At 34.9% G+C, this 15573-nt stretch overlaps 1 protein-coding gene across 2 annotated transcripts in view; it reads right to left on the bottom strand.

Moving 5' to 3' along the window:
• The window catches only part of LOC149261656 (agamous-like MADS-box protein AGL9 homolog), a 170986-nt gene extending 156237 nt beyond the window's left edge, over positions 1-14749 (bottom strand). For both annotated transcript variants that reach the window (XR_016248483.1, XM_089382129.1), the window contains exon 1: positions 14332-14749. Coding sequence is in view for 1 of the 2 variants with exons in the window: in XM_089382129.1 (XP_089238255.1) it covers positions 14332-14429 (98 nt within the window). In the remaining variant the exon portion in view is untranslated. The remainder of the gene's footprint in view (positions 1-14331) is intronic.
• Positions 14750-15573: the final 824 nt, after the last annotated feature.

The raw sequence follows: 15573 nt of genomic DNA, 5'->3' as shown, positions 1-15573 counted from the left end.
AATTAAGCAAACATGGTGAATCCTTAAGCACTTGATAAGAAAATGATAATCATCTTGGGTTTTATTTTGAATGGGGAATTAGCACAACATCACAAATATGCTCCATTTCAGATCACCGATGTTAGTGTCTATGAGTCACCAGTGATCAAATGTACTCTTTCCATGTGGTTGATAGCGTCTTAGGTCAAATTGTTATATTTTCAAATAAAAATTGACACCTCTTGATTTTCAAATGATCATTGGTCAGTGTCTACGTCATTACTTCTCCCTCCATATCCAAGGTCATAAATTGCCATTATGGTCATGTCATCATTCCTTGAAGTAGGTCATCAAAGAGTTTCTTAGTCATCATTTTGGCCATCATAACATTATCATGCATACTACAAAGGTCTAAATGTCCAAATCATGGTCTTAGATGTCCATTTGGTGTCATCATAAGGTCATATCATCAAATGAGACATATAGGGGTCATGCCATCACCTTATGTCACCATTATGGGAGTAGTAATTTCCGAAAATTGTTTAAAGATATTCCAAAAGTACATGTACCCCTCATGGAGACGTAACCTTTCCTAATAAAGCTACAAAACTGTAGTACATTATCACATTTCGTCATTCCTAAAAAGAAAAGACAAATGATGTCACATCACTACCTAAGGAAAAATCAACTTTTCAAGCTATAAAAGACCATCTAAGGCATTCAAACATATCATTATATCTTCATAGAGAACCTTTCCACCATTCAACTTCATCTCATCCTTTAGAGCCTCCATGTCTCCATCATCAAACCCTAACTAGCTAGCACGCTGCACTTTTGACCAGCACGCTATGTTTTTGGTTTTGGAGATAAAAGGAGGCTTCCACAGGGTTTATTTATCATTCTACAGGTTCAAGAGGCTCTAATAAAGTAAGTGTAATCTCTCATCAGCTCTCTTTCAATGAATTTTCTTCAGCAAATGGTGAAATCCCTCTCCTAGGTTTGCATCATTTCAGTTAGACAAATTCCATAGCAGGGATGGAATTCTTGGTATCAGCATAGGTGATTGGCATGATTTTATGTTTTGAGTTCATTTGATGCACACAGGTTTCTGAAGTAATGAAGATGAATTTGAGAGAAATGCCCAGCACACAATTGCTATAGGATAGTTGTTGCACTTCCTGACATCTTGACTTCAAGTCAGCTTTTTAGGGGTTTGGAGCACGTGTTTGTAGTGCTTGATGACTCTATTGTGTATTATACATCATAATATTTCCAAACATACCACTTTCAGCCCAAAACGCCTCTGGGAAGGCCTCCAAATCACTCTCCAAACTTTCGTTGCGCTTCTTCAATGTTTTCGTTGCGTTTTAGCGACCAACCTCAAAATTGGATTATGAACAAATGGAAAATTATTTTTGAAAATGGAGAAACAATTTTCTTCAAAACAACCTTATCTACAAAACCCTCTCCTAGTTTTGTAAAAACGGTTGTTGTTAGAGAGATATTGGTCCATCTTTGAGCCCTAGTTTTGCAGAAAACCCAGAAATTTGACCCTCCAGAAGCGCAACATGGCCAGACTGCGCTTTTTCGCTGGGCGTTCAAATGAAAAATAGCTTACATGTATGGAAATATCTTGGTCCATACATCACATATATCAACTTTCTTTTTCATTTCAACTCATAGTTTGGGAGAAAAAGTAAAACAACTAGCCAATTTTCATGTTTCTGCCACGTTTTTGGACCTCACGCTACGTTTCTAGAGTAGTTGTCAAAAATTGAGTTTTAAGTGGTCTTCGAGAGGGATGTTTGCAGAATTAAATGTTTAGAGGCCTAGTATACAACCCAAGCTTTCCAACGATACCATTTTCAGGGAAAACATCCTCCAGGAAGGCCTCCAAAACATCTTGACAAAATTTGCTACGCTTCTGCAAATTTCACTGTGCTTCTATGGAGAAACCTATTTTCGAAGTTTTCATGGCCAAGAGTTGATTTTTCTTGATGTAATTAATCTTGAGATAATTCTAAATGATGTAGTTAATTTTTCTAGGGATGGTAAGAGTGAATTTTATTGTAATTAATTATTTCAAAGTCAAACTAAGTTAGTTAGTCTAAAAAGGGAGTTGGTTTCTAACCTCCCTAGTTTTTGCTATGGTTAGAGATTTTGGTGTAATTAGTTCCTAGGATGATGGATTCGATCCTTGAGAGGGGGAATGTGTTTTCTCATCTATATGTAGCTTTACCTAAGTCAAATGAAGGGTTGGATGCTTGCTAATCATAGCTTGGAGATAGTGTACACTTTTTGTAGCAATACAACAGGAAATTGAAGCTATTATCTTGGGATTCCTATGGTATGTTGAGTGACAATGTTTTTTCTTAGTTTTATCATTATTTTACATGTTAAATTATCCTTTCTACCATATGTATGCTTTCATGTGATCATATCATGAGTTTATAAGCAGAATTCATAAGTTATATGCTTTGTTTTGCTGAGATTTTCATGCTAGTGTTCTATTTCTTCTAATGAGTGAATTCATGGTTACATGCTCATTCTAATCCTCTATCTTTTCATCCCTATACCACAATGACAACCTACTTCTATCACTGATCATACCTACCTTGCCCCATTATATCTCTGCAATTGATCATTTGAAACCCTAGCCTAGTTCCTAAATCTATGAGCTTCATCCAGCAAACCCTAAAATCAAAACCTAGTGAGCTTAATATCTAGCCTAAGATTTATATTCCTCTCCAATCACTTATTAGTTGTGAGATCATAGAGATCCCTCTCTAATTTGGTAGGGCTACCTACCAGATCCAAAGTTGGTTTGAGGTTACCTCTGTCGGTCTCCTTTCTCAGCCTTGGGACACTGTGGAGTGCTAACACCTGCTTTGGAGGTAAAATCTTCTCTTCTGGTGGGATATAAAGCTCCCTCTCAAGACAGTACCACATCACTTTCTCCTCACCAAAATTTAAATCCCTTTGTACAACTGTCATTTTGATGGAAGGTAATTACACACGGTGATTGTGTGGAGTTTCAGTGTAACCCACAAAAACTATGAACTCTACTATCGAATCAAGATTCTTCCTCAAATATTTGGAGACATGGTAGTAAACAGAGGCTCCAAAAATTCTAAAGTGAGACACATCCAACTTTACCCCGATAAATCCTCCTCCCATGTAATCATAACAAGAATTTGATGGGGACTCTCGTTTTACAAGTGGACTATTATGTTACATGCCTCTACCCACAAATACAATGGTAGTTCTTGGTCATGGAGCATAGCTCTCGTACCTCCTACAATGCTGAGGTTTTTCCTCTCAGCTACCCCATTTTGTAGCACGCTGTGGGATCTTATCATCTCTCTTTGAATGGCTTCTTTCGCATAGAACTCCTTGAAGTCATTAGAAACATACTCACCATCATTTTTGCTCCTAAGAGCTTTCACCTTCTTGTAAGTATCTTTCTCATATAGTCCCTTAAATTCTACAAACTTTGAGAATGTCTCATCCTTCTTCCGCATGAAGAAGATCAAACCCTTCCTTGAGAAATCATCAATAAAAATAACAAAATATTTATGTCTGGAAGCGGAGGTTACCGAGAAAGGTCCACAAACATCAGAGTGGAATCTTTCCAAGACTGTATGTGCATTGTTGTCTTGATCATGGAATGTGCATTTCACATACTTCCCCATAGTACAACTATTGCAGATATCTTGTTGCTCAAGTGCTCCTTTTGGGAGGCCAATGGTTATTTGTTGCTTAACTTTTAGGGAACCATGTTGCAAATGGCCCAATATCCTGTGCCAGACCTCACAAAGATCGAGACTCTACGCTTTCTCGGCCTTACTACTTAATGCATCACAATCTTCCACATCGATTTTATACAGGTTCTTCACACAAACCCTGATCCGCTTCACCTATCCAGTTGTTATGTACCTCAGAATGGCTTTACCTTTACTGAAGATTACATCATGGCCACGATCTTTTAAGACTTCTACAAAGATGAAGTTCTTCTTTAGATGTGGCACAAACATGACATCTTTGAGATGAAGAGGGGATCCCAAATCCCTCTTAAAGGTTACTGTAGCAATCCCGATAGCGTTGTACCTTCCGTTGTGCCCCAGCTCAATATGCATCTAGAGATCTTTCTCCTCCAGGTCACTAAAAAACTCTCTACACCATGTCATGTGGAACGAGGCACCTGAGTCCAAGTACCACACACACCCATCACAGTGCTGGCCATGCATGTAATAAGGGTGAAGTCTAGCTCAAAGTGTGAAGCTAAAGCTTCACCTGTTTCTCCTATCGAGTTGTTCTTTCTAGACATTTTGTGTGGACACTTTGTAGCATAGTTCCTAAATTCATGACAATTGAAGCATTTTATTTTGGACAAGTATTTCTTCTTGCCCCCTTGACTAGATTCTGGTTTGGTTTGAGATTTATTCCCTTTGTCCTTCTTTCCCTTTCCAACCAATTTAAATTTTATTCATCCTCTACCTTGGATGAGGTTCCATCTCCAGTATTCTGTCTAATCTCTTCTTGCACCAAATCGAACAATAAGTGTTCCTAATTCAGTAATTTCTCCCTCCTGTTCACCGAGTCTTGGTAGTTATGCCAGCTTTTGGGAAGGCCTAGAAGAGCTAGGATCACCAGGTCATCTTCAACAACATTAAAAACAACCCCTCCAAGCTCACCTTGAACTTGTATAAATCTGGTGAGATAATGTGAAATAGTGTCATTCTTCTACTTCTTAATGTTTCAAAGTTTGTCTTTGAGTGCCCTTTTTCTATGGTCACTCATATTCTAGAATAGCTCTATCAGTGTCTGCCACATTAGGAAAGGAGGTTCTTTCCCATGGAGATTTGAGACAATATGGTCTCGCACTCCCTCCAATATTATTCTCCTTTCCTTGGCTACATCTTTCTTGCATTGGGCTAGGTTTTGGGCATCAACTAATCTTGATTTTGGAATGTCTATCTTGAAATATTCCAAAAATCCATTGTAATCAAGCACTGCCTCCATGAAATCCTTCCATGCAATGAAATTTGAGTTTCCTTCCAAGGCCTACTCTAATCTTATTCCGTTGAAGGTTATTTTCTCGACCCCGAAGAAATCCTTCTACACTGAAGCTACAAATTCGAACCTCTTGAGGAAAAACTTCAAAATTATTATTCTAATGTGAATCCTACTCTGATACCATGTAGAAATATGGTGATATAATTACAGATGCTCAAGAAATTTAATCTAAAATGAAGAGACATAATTATACTCTACTACTCAACAAAATTTAATTCGCAATTTAGAACAACATTCACAAACATGCAATAAGAAAAACCACACATGCACAATATTTTTCTAGGGAAACCCAACTTGGAAAAAATCCTCAAGGCTCTTTGCATTAATAAGATGAATAGAGAATGTATTAAAATTTCTTTCTCGCTCTGAGCATAACCTGCAAGTGAACAACCTATCTCTCTACTCAATGAGAATCTCTAGCTCAGACTTAGTCAATTTTTACCTCATCGTGAGCCCATATTTCCTTGCGTAAACCTTGGGTAATTAGACCCTATTTCTTAGGAATTCTCTCACAATTAATTACACAATTCCCAAGGATTGATCATCAATCTTCATGCAACATGTGTACACTCAAGCTAGTTTATAGTTGCTTATTACACTACCTTGGAATCTCTACCTCAGCTAAGGAACTCGAATTCCTTGCATGCACTAGATATTTTGAGTTGATTGATCGGTTAACTGGATGATCACTGAGTTAAACTGTTGTCCCACTGCACAAATGAGCTTACACTAGTTCCATTAACTCTTAGAACTAGTTTAATTGAACACAACTTGATATAACTGAACTAATTAGTGAAATTTAGCAATCACACATGCTTAACTAAACTCCAACCCCTCTAACTCGAATTTACTAAGCTAACTAAGTGACAGGATCTATGTCACCTCAGCTAACTACCTCTAAATTGTTTGTTGATTTTGAAATTCGAATTTTCTCAATTTGACCAAGGAAAAATAAAGTTGAGACTTTCTTGCTACACTTCTCAACACCAACCCACTAGTCATCATGCTTCAGGGCTCCCAATACCCTCCAAGCAAGCTGCCAAGGTGCCAACCCAACAATCATGTTTCTCCAAGGCTCCAGGCACCATCCAAGCCATGAATTGAGATAGATCCTACTTGGTCTAAAACCCAAGCTTAGGGATCACGATTTGGTTTATCAAGACATAATTCCAATCATCCTCAACATCCCGATAATTATCGTAATACTTATAATAATAAGCATGCCTACAAGTAATCGCATTTTTTCATGTATTTCACATTTTTCATGTAGTAGGGACTATTGAAAGTATGCAACATGGGTACTCCTTGGATGCAAAATTAATTTTGCATCCAATGAGTGCTTCCGCTAGAAATTAGAGTAAAATTGTAGGGAGATAAGTTGAAAATATGAGTTGAAAAAGTAGTTTTTTCTTTTTTCTCTCAAAAACGTGATGAGGTAATTTAATCTATTTTATTATTTCTACTATTCCTTAGGAGGATCATTTTAGACCTCAAAATTTCTCTAATGCATTTATTCTGAATCAAAGTTGGTGGAAGATCTCATTCTTTCTCAACCAAAAGTGTTAGATTTTGTCCCTATGAATATATATATATATATATTTTAAATTGTGATGTAGAATGTTTGACTCCACCTTTACCATATCATTATAAACAACTAAACCGACAATTGATGCTTCCAGTAACTTCATAAAATTCATTTTCGGAGTCAGGTCATATGGAAGATCATCTATTTGTTATATGTTTTGGAAGGTTTTTAAGTATATTTTCCACTCCAATTTGCATTTGGAAGGTATTTATTGAAATCGTAAGTTTTAGTTGTTAAATCTCCATAATCGAAGTGCCTCAAGGGTTTTCGAAGGTGTTGAATCAATATATGCAATAAAAACCCCATTTTAAATAACATAGATCAAGATTTGATGAAAGATCTTTTTTCTCTTTGACCAAAAACTCCAAAACATATAATTTTTAGACAATGCCATATCAAAGTCACTCTCTAAATGAATTCATCTTAGACACAATGCAAAAATCAATTCCATTTATCTCTTTCATAAGACTACCACTTGCATATCCCATCTTACACAAGAGTCAGGACCGAGTAAGTTTAGTATATTTCTCAAAAATAAAAGAAAATAGTGCCTTACTAGGAATATCATAGAGAAAGGCACACCATTAAGAGTATCATGCTAAGATATATTTTCAACATTCATGTCAATCCTCAACTTCCCATCGTATTTATTCAAAATAAATATGGAGTTTGATTACTTCATTTTCAAATTCTTCATTGCAATCATATTTCGTTGACCTGATTGTCATCCATTTCAAAAATATGAACATAATCTTTCATCAAATCTGAAATTCTGATACTTATGAAATAAAGAAGCATTAGGCATAATTTGATATTCCTTAATGAGATCTACAACAAAGGCATGTAGGAAAATTTCCTTATCCCAACCCACTAGTAAAATCCCCAATTTTCTCTTATCATGTGATAAACAATAACATCCAAACAACCATTCTTATCATGCAAATATATAACCCCTTATAAAGTTTATCCTGTTCATCTAGCCTAGCAATGTCTCTTCCATGGGGGATAAGCTTCCTCTACTTTCATTTTATTTTGATGGAGTGATTAAATAGAAGGCACTTCTTCTTGATCAAGAGAAACAATCTTGTGAATTGCTTGCTTCATCGATTCTCTAACAGTGGTTCAATGTTCGATTTCGATAAAACACTAACTCCAATATTTGGTTCACAACTCGACCCCAAAATATATATACATATACATAAACGATCAAGATATAAAAAGAATGCAGTCAAATAAACTTGATCACTATATTTTAATTAAATATCCAAATCTTGCTTTTCCAATCTATCTTGGATATATTATTAAGAAATAAACAACAAAAGCATTCACGTAAACTTTGTCACTAATGCTAAGAAGGAAAAAGAAAAGGCGCAATAACATATCTCCATAATATTCTCATAGATAAACTTAAATTAAAATAAAATTTATATAATAGTTATAGTTGTTTGGGCATATGCTATTGGATTGAATTATTAGTCAATAGTATTTTAACAAAGACTATGGTAAAAGGGGTTTGTGTGAGCAAGAATTATATTTATGTATTTTTCATTCGTTGATTAAACAAAACTCTCTAATCTTCTCCCCGTGATTTTTCACATTATTGGGGTTTTCATGTGAATATGGTGTATTGTGGTAAAATTTGTTGTAAATATGGTAATTTTTTTTATTATTAACAATTTGTCTCAAAGCATCAAGTTCTTCTTGATAATGTTGTACCTTAACCTTGTTAAGGAGTATGGAAACAATTCTAGTGAGTGATATGGATATGTTTTAATGGGGCCATTTTGCCCTATGGAAATCATTGATGTAGGATATAGTCATTTTAAACGATCAATATTTGTTGATTATGGGAGTGTTAAAGAAACCCTCATTAATGATAGATGAATCTTGGAAATTGCTAAATAGAAATGCTATTGCTACAATTAGACAATACCTAACAAATAATTTATACTTTAATGTGGCTAGTGTGAAGACAATAGAAAGGCTATGGAAAAAGATGCATGATTTGTATGAGGAAAATAGAGAAACAACAAAATATTTTCAATGAAGAAGCTATATAACTCAAGATTCACGAAGGTGATTCATTTGCATAGAATTTAAATTTATTTAATATAATTACTAGCCAACTTGCCTATGTAAATATTATTTCTGATGATGGAATTAGAGTAATTCTACTTATTTGCTCGATGCTAGATAATTGGGATATTATGACAATAGCTATGAGAACTTGAAAAACTATAGGGATATTTAAGTTTAATGATACGAGCAACAATTTAATGAATGAAGAGTTGTGGCACAAATTAGTTGCGGAAAACTGAGGAGAGGCCTTAGCCTTAGTTAATTGTGGAAGGAAAATTTAATATAATATACAAATGTGTTCAAAATTAAGAGGTAGATCAAGAACAAGAACAAGCATACTTGTTTTCATTGTTGAAAACCAAGACACAAGAAAAGAGATTGGTAGGCCTAGAAAAAAGAACAAAAGAAACAATGAGCGACCACCAAAAATAAAAAATTAAACAACATATATGAAGGTAAAACCATTGTTGTAGCTTCAGAAACTGATGTTTTATTTATTGATTCATTAGAAGCATGATGTTTATGTACTTATATTAGTAGCATTGAGTGGGTACTTGACTTTAGGATATCTCATCATATTACTCCATTCAAAAACTATTGAATATAAGAGTGCACAATTGGGAAACAATCACTTCTGTGATATTATTGGAGTGGGAGATTTCTAAATCAAGATGAAGGATGGATATGATAGCTTGCTGAAAGAGGTTAGACATATTCTAGAGATGCATATGAATTTGATCTTTGTGGGAAAATTAGATGATAAAGGTTTATCCACAGGCTTTGGTAAAGGTAGATGGAAAATCAATAAAGGGTCACTGGTTGTGGCTAGAGGATTCAAGACGAGAATGTTATACACATTGAGGGGAACAACACAAATATTAGATGTGGTTGCTATTCCAAAAATATTAGATTCAATGGATTTATGGCATAAGTGCTTAGGTCACCTCATCAAAAAGGGCATAAAATTCCTTGTTAGCAAAAATCTACTTCCACGTTTAAAATCATATGAACAAGACCTTTGTGATAATTTTGTATATGGTAAGCAATGAAGAATTCCATTTATGAGAGGTTTCCATGAAAGGAAAAAAGATCTAATAAACTAGATACATTGCAATGCGTTTGGGTTAGTCAATGTTAATTCTTTACGAGGAGCCTCATATTTTATCACATCCAAATATGATGCATTTATAAATATTTGGATGTACCAAATGAAAAGAAAAGGTGAGAGTTTGACATATTTCAAAATTTCCATGTTTCTATTTCAATAGAGATTGACAAATTACTCATGTGTTTGAGGAGATATTATAGTGGAGAGTGTTACCCCAATTCATTTAAGGATTATTGTAAGACATTTGACAGAAAACATGAGAATATTATCTCTAATACTTGTCAATAGAATGGTATTGCAGAAAGGATGAAATAGATTATCATGGAGAAGGTGAGGAATATGTTTTCAAACTTTTCATCGGAAAATCACATTTGGAAAAAATTACTAAGGACATCTTGTAACCTAATAAATTGATCACCTACTATAGCCCTATATGGTAGCAATTTTGAACAAATTTTGATTGGTAAGAAGGTAAAATATTCTCACCCAAAATGTTTAAGATGTGAAGCATTTATGCATATTCCTAAAGAGCATAGAACCATTTTTTTTCTATGTGGTTCATGGGTTCTAGAGATTGATGACCACTACTTCCACATCGTATTTATTCTATGAAGGTCCACCCGAAGGCATTACTTCCTATTGGCTCAATCACGAAGCTTGATCCCGAGGGTGTTGAGAAAATTGAACCTATGACCAGTTTTAACAATGTGGATCCAACCAATTGATCTAACCGTCAGAGTTGCATACAACCAAATTAGTAGATGAATAAATGAAATATATTTTTTGGGATATGAAGATGGTGAGTTTGGTTCTCATTTATGGGATCTAGTTAAACACAAAATTCTTAGGAGTAGTGATGTCATATTTAATGAGTCAAAGATGCATGAAATGTTCATTGGTGATACAGAGGTTACGAAAATTGTTTAGTGGTTTACAAGTAGCAAACCATTATAATAATATGAGTACTAAATTCAAGAGCATAATGAAAAAAAAACTAGAAAAAGATGGAGAATAGGAAGAAGAAACCTTGCAGTAGTTGTTGGAAGAAATCCAATCGAAAAACACACCATGATAGTTGGTTCATAGGTCTAACAGACCCCATAAACTCTCACAAAGGTATTAACCCTCAAATTATATGTTGTTACCTAATGAAGGTGCACCTCCTTGTTTTTAGGAGGTTTGTAATGTGGAGACTAGCGATGAGGGGAAAAATAAAAGGAGGAAGAAATTAGCTCTCTGTTGGAAAGGAAAACTTGGGAGTTAGTAAAACTTTGAAAAGGCATAAATGTCCTACAAAGAAAAAGGCTATACATGATTAAACATAAAGGTGAAGAAAAGAGGGAAAGATACAAACCAATGCTGGTGAAGAGATTTTCCCCAAAAGAGGGTATTGTCTTTCTTTAAAAAATTTCACCTATTGTTAAGATGTCATCCATAAGATTTCTTCTTGGTCATGTTTCTACTTTAGCTTTGGAGTGTGTACAATTATATGCAAATACATACTTCATTCGTGGAGAGTTGAAGGAGGATATTTATATGGAGCAATCAGAAGTATTCAAAGTAAAAGGTTAAGAGAACGTAGTTTGTAGGTTGGAGAAAAATCTCTATGGGCTAAAATAAGCACCTCGGCAATGGTACAAGAAATTTGATTTCTTTTATGTTCAATCATGGTTTTAAAATACTACATGTTGGTTACTTTGTCACATGAAGAGGTATGACCAAGAAAATTATATTAAATTGTTTTTATATTTGAATGACATGCTAATTGTTAGACATGATAAAAACAAAATCAATAGGCTGAAGAAGCATTTCGATAACCAATTTGTAATGAAGAATTTGGATCCATGTCAACAAATATTGGGTATAAGGATCATATGTCAAAGAAAGAAGAAAAAATTGTGGCTATCAAAAGAAAATATATATTGAGAACGGCTTACACAAGTTCAACATGAAGCATGCCAAACCAATTGTTACGCCCCTAGCATCCCACTTCAAACTCAATGTTGACTTTTACCCTTGTGACCAAAATAGGGAGCTAGAAATGAACAAAATCGCATATGCTTCATCTATGCTTTGGTATGTTCCTGACCACATATTGCACATGCAGTGGGAGTAGTAACATGATTCCTTGAAAACCCAATAAAACAACATTGAGAAGTGCTAAAGTGGATTTTAAGATATATCAAAGGTACTATTCATTATTGTTTATGTTTTGGTAATCATAATAAATAGGTTACATAGGTGCAAATAATACTAGATATGTGAACACCATAAAGTCCACCACTAGTTACATACATACTTTTGTAGGTGTAGCAATTTCTTCAGTGCTTAGACTGCAGAAAGTAGTAGCACTCTCCACTACAAAGGTGGGATAAATCTAGCAACCACAGAATCCTACAAAGAGATGTTGTGGATGCAACAATTCTTAGTAAAGTTAGGAATAAAAAATGACAAATATGTGTTGCATTGTTACAATCCGAGTTCCATTCATTTAGCCAAAAACCTTGCATATCATTCTAAGACAAAGCACATTGATGTGAGATATCATTGCATTCAGAATTGTTAAATGATGGGATGCTGCAATTGGAAAAAATACACATTGAAGACAGTCAACAAAAAATTTGGGTAGGCATAAGCAAGAGTTTTGCAGAAATTTGGCTGAGTTAATGCAAACTCTATAAAAACATCTTGGAAAAATATTACTAGCAAAGAGGAAATAACAATCGAACAAAAGTATTAACTCAATCTTCTAATTGGTCTCAAATTAACTTATTATAAAATATATACACTAATTTGACTTCTTATTTCTTAAATGCTACCAAAAGATTCAAATAAGTTAGAGTTATTTAGAAACATGATATTGATGATCCGTGGTATTCTATCAAATTCTTAAATATATTTTTCATTTATTCATTAAATAAAACTCTAATTTTTTCATTATGAATTTTCTCATAACTAAATGTTTTGATAAATTTTATCTTTACTCATTACTCAATTTCTAATTTTATTTCTGTCCTAGGCTGTTTTATTATATTGGCTGAGCTAAATTTTTATTTTATTTTTGTCCTCCGCTGTTTTATTATATATACTGAACTGAAAACTGGCGGCAAGTAATTTTTGCCCTCTGCTGTTTTATTATATATGCTGAACTCAAAACAGGCACCAACTAATATTTTCCCTGCCCTGTTTTATTATATATGCTGAACTGAAAACAGGCACCAACTAATTTTTTTCCCACCCTGTTTTATTATATATGCTGAACTGAAAACAGGCACCAAGTAATTTTTGTCGGATATTTCCGAAATGCACTGTGTAATGTGGTTGTGTAATAAGGATCAACCATATTACACAGTACATTCTGGATATGATTAACTAGAGAAGTCTCTAATCAATCACCAAGTAATTTGTTACTCAGTCCTCACACTTTCAACTAGACAAAGCTGGGTACGAGGCAGACCTAAAATTAAAAAAACAATAAATCCGTAATTCAAACTTCACGAAAGGTCCGTCACTGTAATTTTGCTTACCCTCGCTCTAACCCAAAGACAAGATAAAATCTAAACAAGTTTACCATGGTATTCCCAGTAGTGATGCTGAATCAAGATAAAATCTAAACAAGTTTACCATGGTATTCCCAGTAGTGATGCTGAATCGTTGAACAAATAACTGTCCTTTCCATCTATTGGCTTTTAAGTGCTAACCATGGCTTGAAATATATTTTAGAATAACCATGTGTTTAGCGGAATATATTGGAGAACGACTGTGACGGGCCTTTTGTGATCGATTAATGACCACCAAAGGGGACATTGCGTCAAGGCAGAGATTAACTGCCTAGTAGCTTTTGTCCTTGCTTCCTATATGCTTATAGACACAATACTCTACTATAAGCGGGAGATCGGTGCGGCCAATTAATGACATTAAAATTTTCAAACCATGTCATAGCAGCACGAAGGTTAAGCATTACCTACAAATGACTATCTTGGAAAATCTTTTGAGAATATATTTAATCAGTAGATTATGATAACGAACTAATGGCCGAACTCTGAATTAGGGTTTATTTGAAATGTGACTAGGGTTTCCACCCCGAAGCGTTCGGGATTGGAAAATCTTTTGAGAATATATTTAAGTAGTAGATTATGATAACGAACTAATGGCCGAACTCTGAATTAGGGTTTATTTGAAATGTGACTAGGGTTTCCACCGCAAAGCGTTCGGGATTGCAAAATCTTTTGAGAATATATTTAATTAGTAGATTATGATAACGAACTAATGGCCGAACTCTGAATTAGGGTTTATTTGAAATGTTACTAGGGTTTCCACCGCAAAGCGTTCGGGATACACGCATTCGGGATACACATGCTGAATAATAAAAATAAATATTAGGATTAGGCAGGATATAATGCTTATAAACGACTTACATTTATTTTTATCACTTAGATATGTTGTGTGTAAGCAACTTGCTACCGGAGGGAGGGCGAATACCATTTAATATGTAGGGAGGTACCTGATACAGGAGAAGTCATAGAGTCTGCCTCTGTTGGAGAAAACGATGGAGGCCACTCGCGCATCGCATAGGATTGGCAGCTCCGACGCGTCCTTCATCAGTCGGTTTAGCCTCCTCGAAAACTTACTTGGAACTTTCCCTTTTTCTTTCTGAGCAGCCTGCTTGCCCTGTCCCCCAGTGAGGGCACGCTCAGGAGTCAATGTTGACCCTTCGTCCTCCGCGGGAATGCTATATATCTCTTTCCATGTCGACTACTAAAGGTTTCTCGATCTCGATCTAATCTCACGCACGAGGTAGATCTTTCATGGGTAACGAATGTCGGTTTTGAGTATTTTCCGGGAAGCAGCCAGTTGCGATTTGTTTAACATTTAGTTTAAAGACGCGTTTTTTAGCCATAAACAATAGAAGTTCTGGTACAATATTGATAAATTTTGGAGAATTTTTGTCAAGCCGACGGGTTTTTGATGTTTCTACTCTAAAAGAATGATTCAAGCATTTCCATGTTTGGATTTTTGTTTTTAGGGTAGATTCGAATGAGTCCCAAAGTTGTTATTTTGCAGAGGACACTTTTGTTTAATTGTAGTGAGTTGAATTATTACTCACACAATCAGATTAACATGATTAGAAAAAGACGTTAATATTAATATTAATATTAATATTAATAATAATAATATATTAATATTAAAATTAAATAATATTAATAATAATTAAAATTAATATTACTATTAATTATTAATAATAATTAATATTATTATAATTACTTTATATTAATTATTGATAATATTTTTTTATTATAATATTTTATTAATATTAATATTAATTTTGGTTTTTCGACAGGGGAATAGCTGGAAGTGGCATTCATCATTTGAGCAGTGGGGCTTATACCACCCGCAAGCACCCAATGTTACATCTCATCAAGCAGTGAGACGGTCACCATGGTTCGTGCGACAACTCGAACTCGAAGCCTTACCTCGCGTGGCTGTGACTGGAAAAAGAAAGGAAGACAAAAAGGAGGGCAATCCAGCAACCTTGGGGCAAGGCAAAGGGCCGCAAACCGACTGTCAACATGATCAATGAAGCTGCATAAGCTTATCATAAGGGCATAGATGAAGAAAGTCGGAAATTGATAGAGGAATGGGAAGCAGATCTAAACTGTTAGGCAAGATCCATGGAGATGGAAGCATAAGATTGGCGGGTCTTGGTGCCTGATCCAGGCCATACCCGAGGCTGAGTAACCCAATT

The sequence above is a fragment of the Pinus tabuliformis genome, chromosome 6, assembly GCF_031772625.1.
Source record: "Pinus tabuliformis cultivar Carrire ecotype Pingquan chromosome 6, CPIR1, whole genome shotgun sequence".
NCBI classification, from domain to species: Eukaryota; Viridiplantae; Streptophyta; class Pinopsida; order Pinales; family Pinaceae; genus Pinus; species Pinus tabuliformis.
This window is presented reverse-complemented; position numbering and strand designations above follow the sequence as displayed.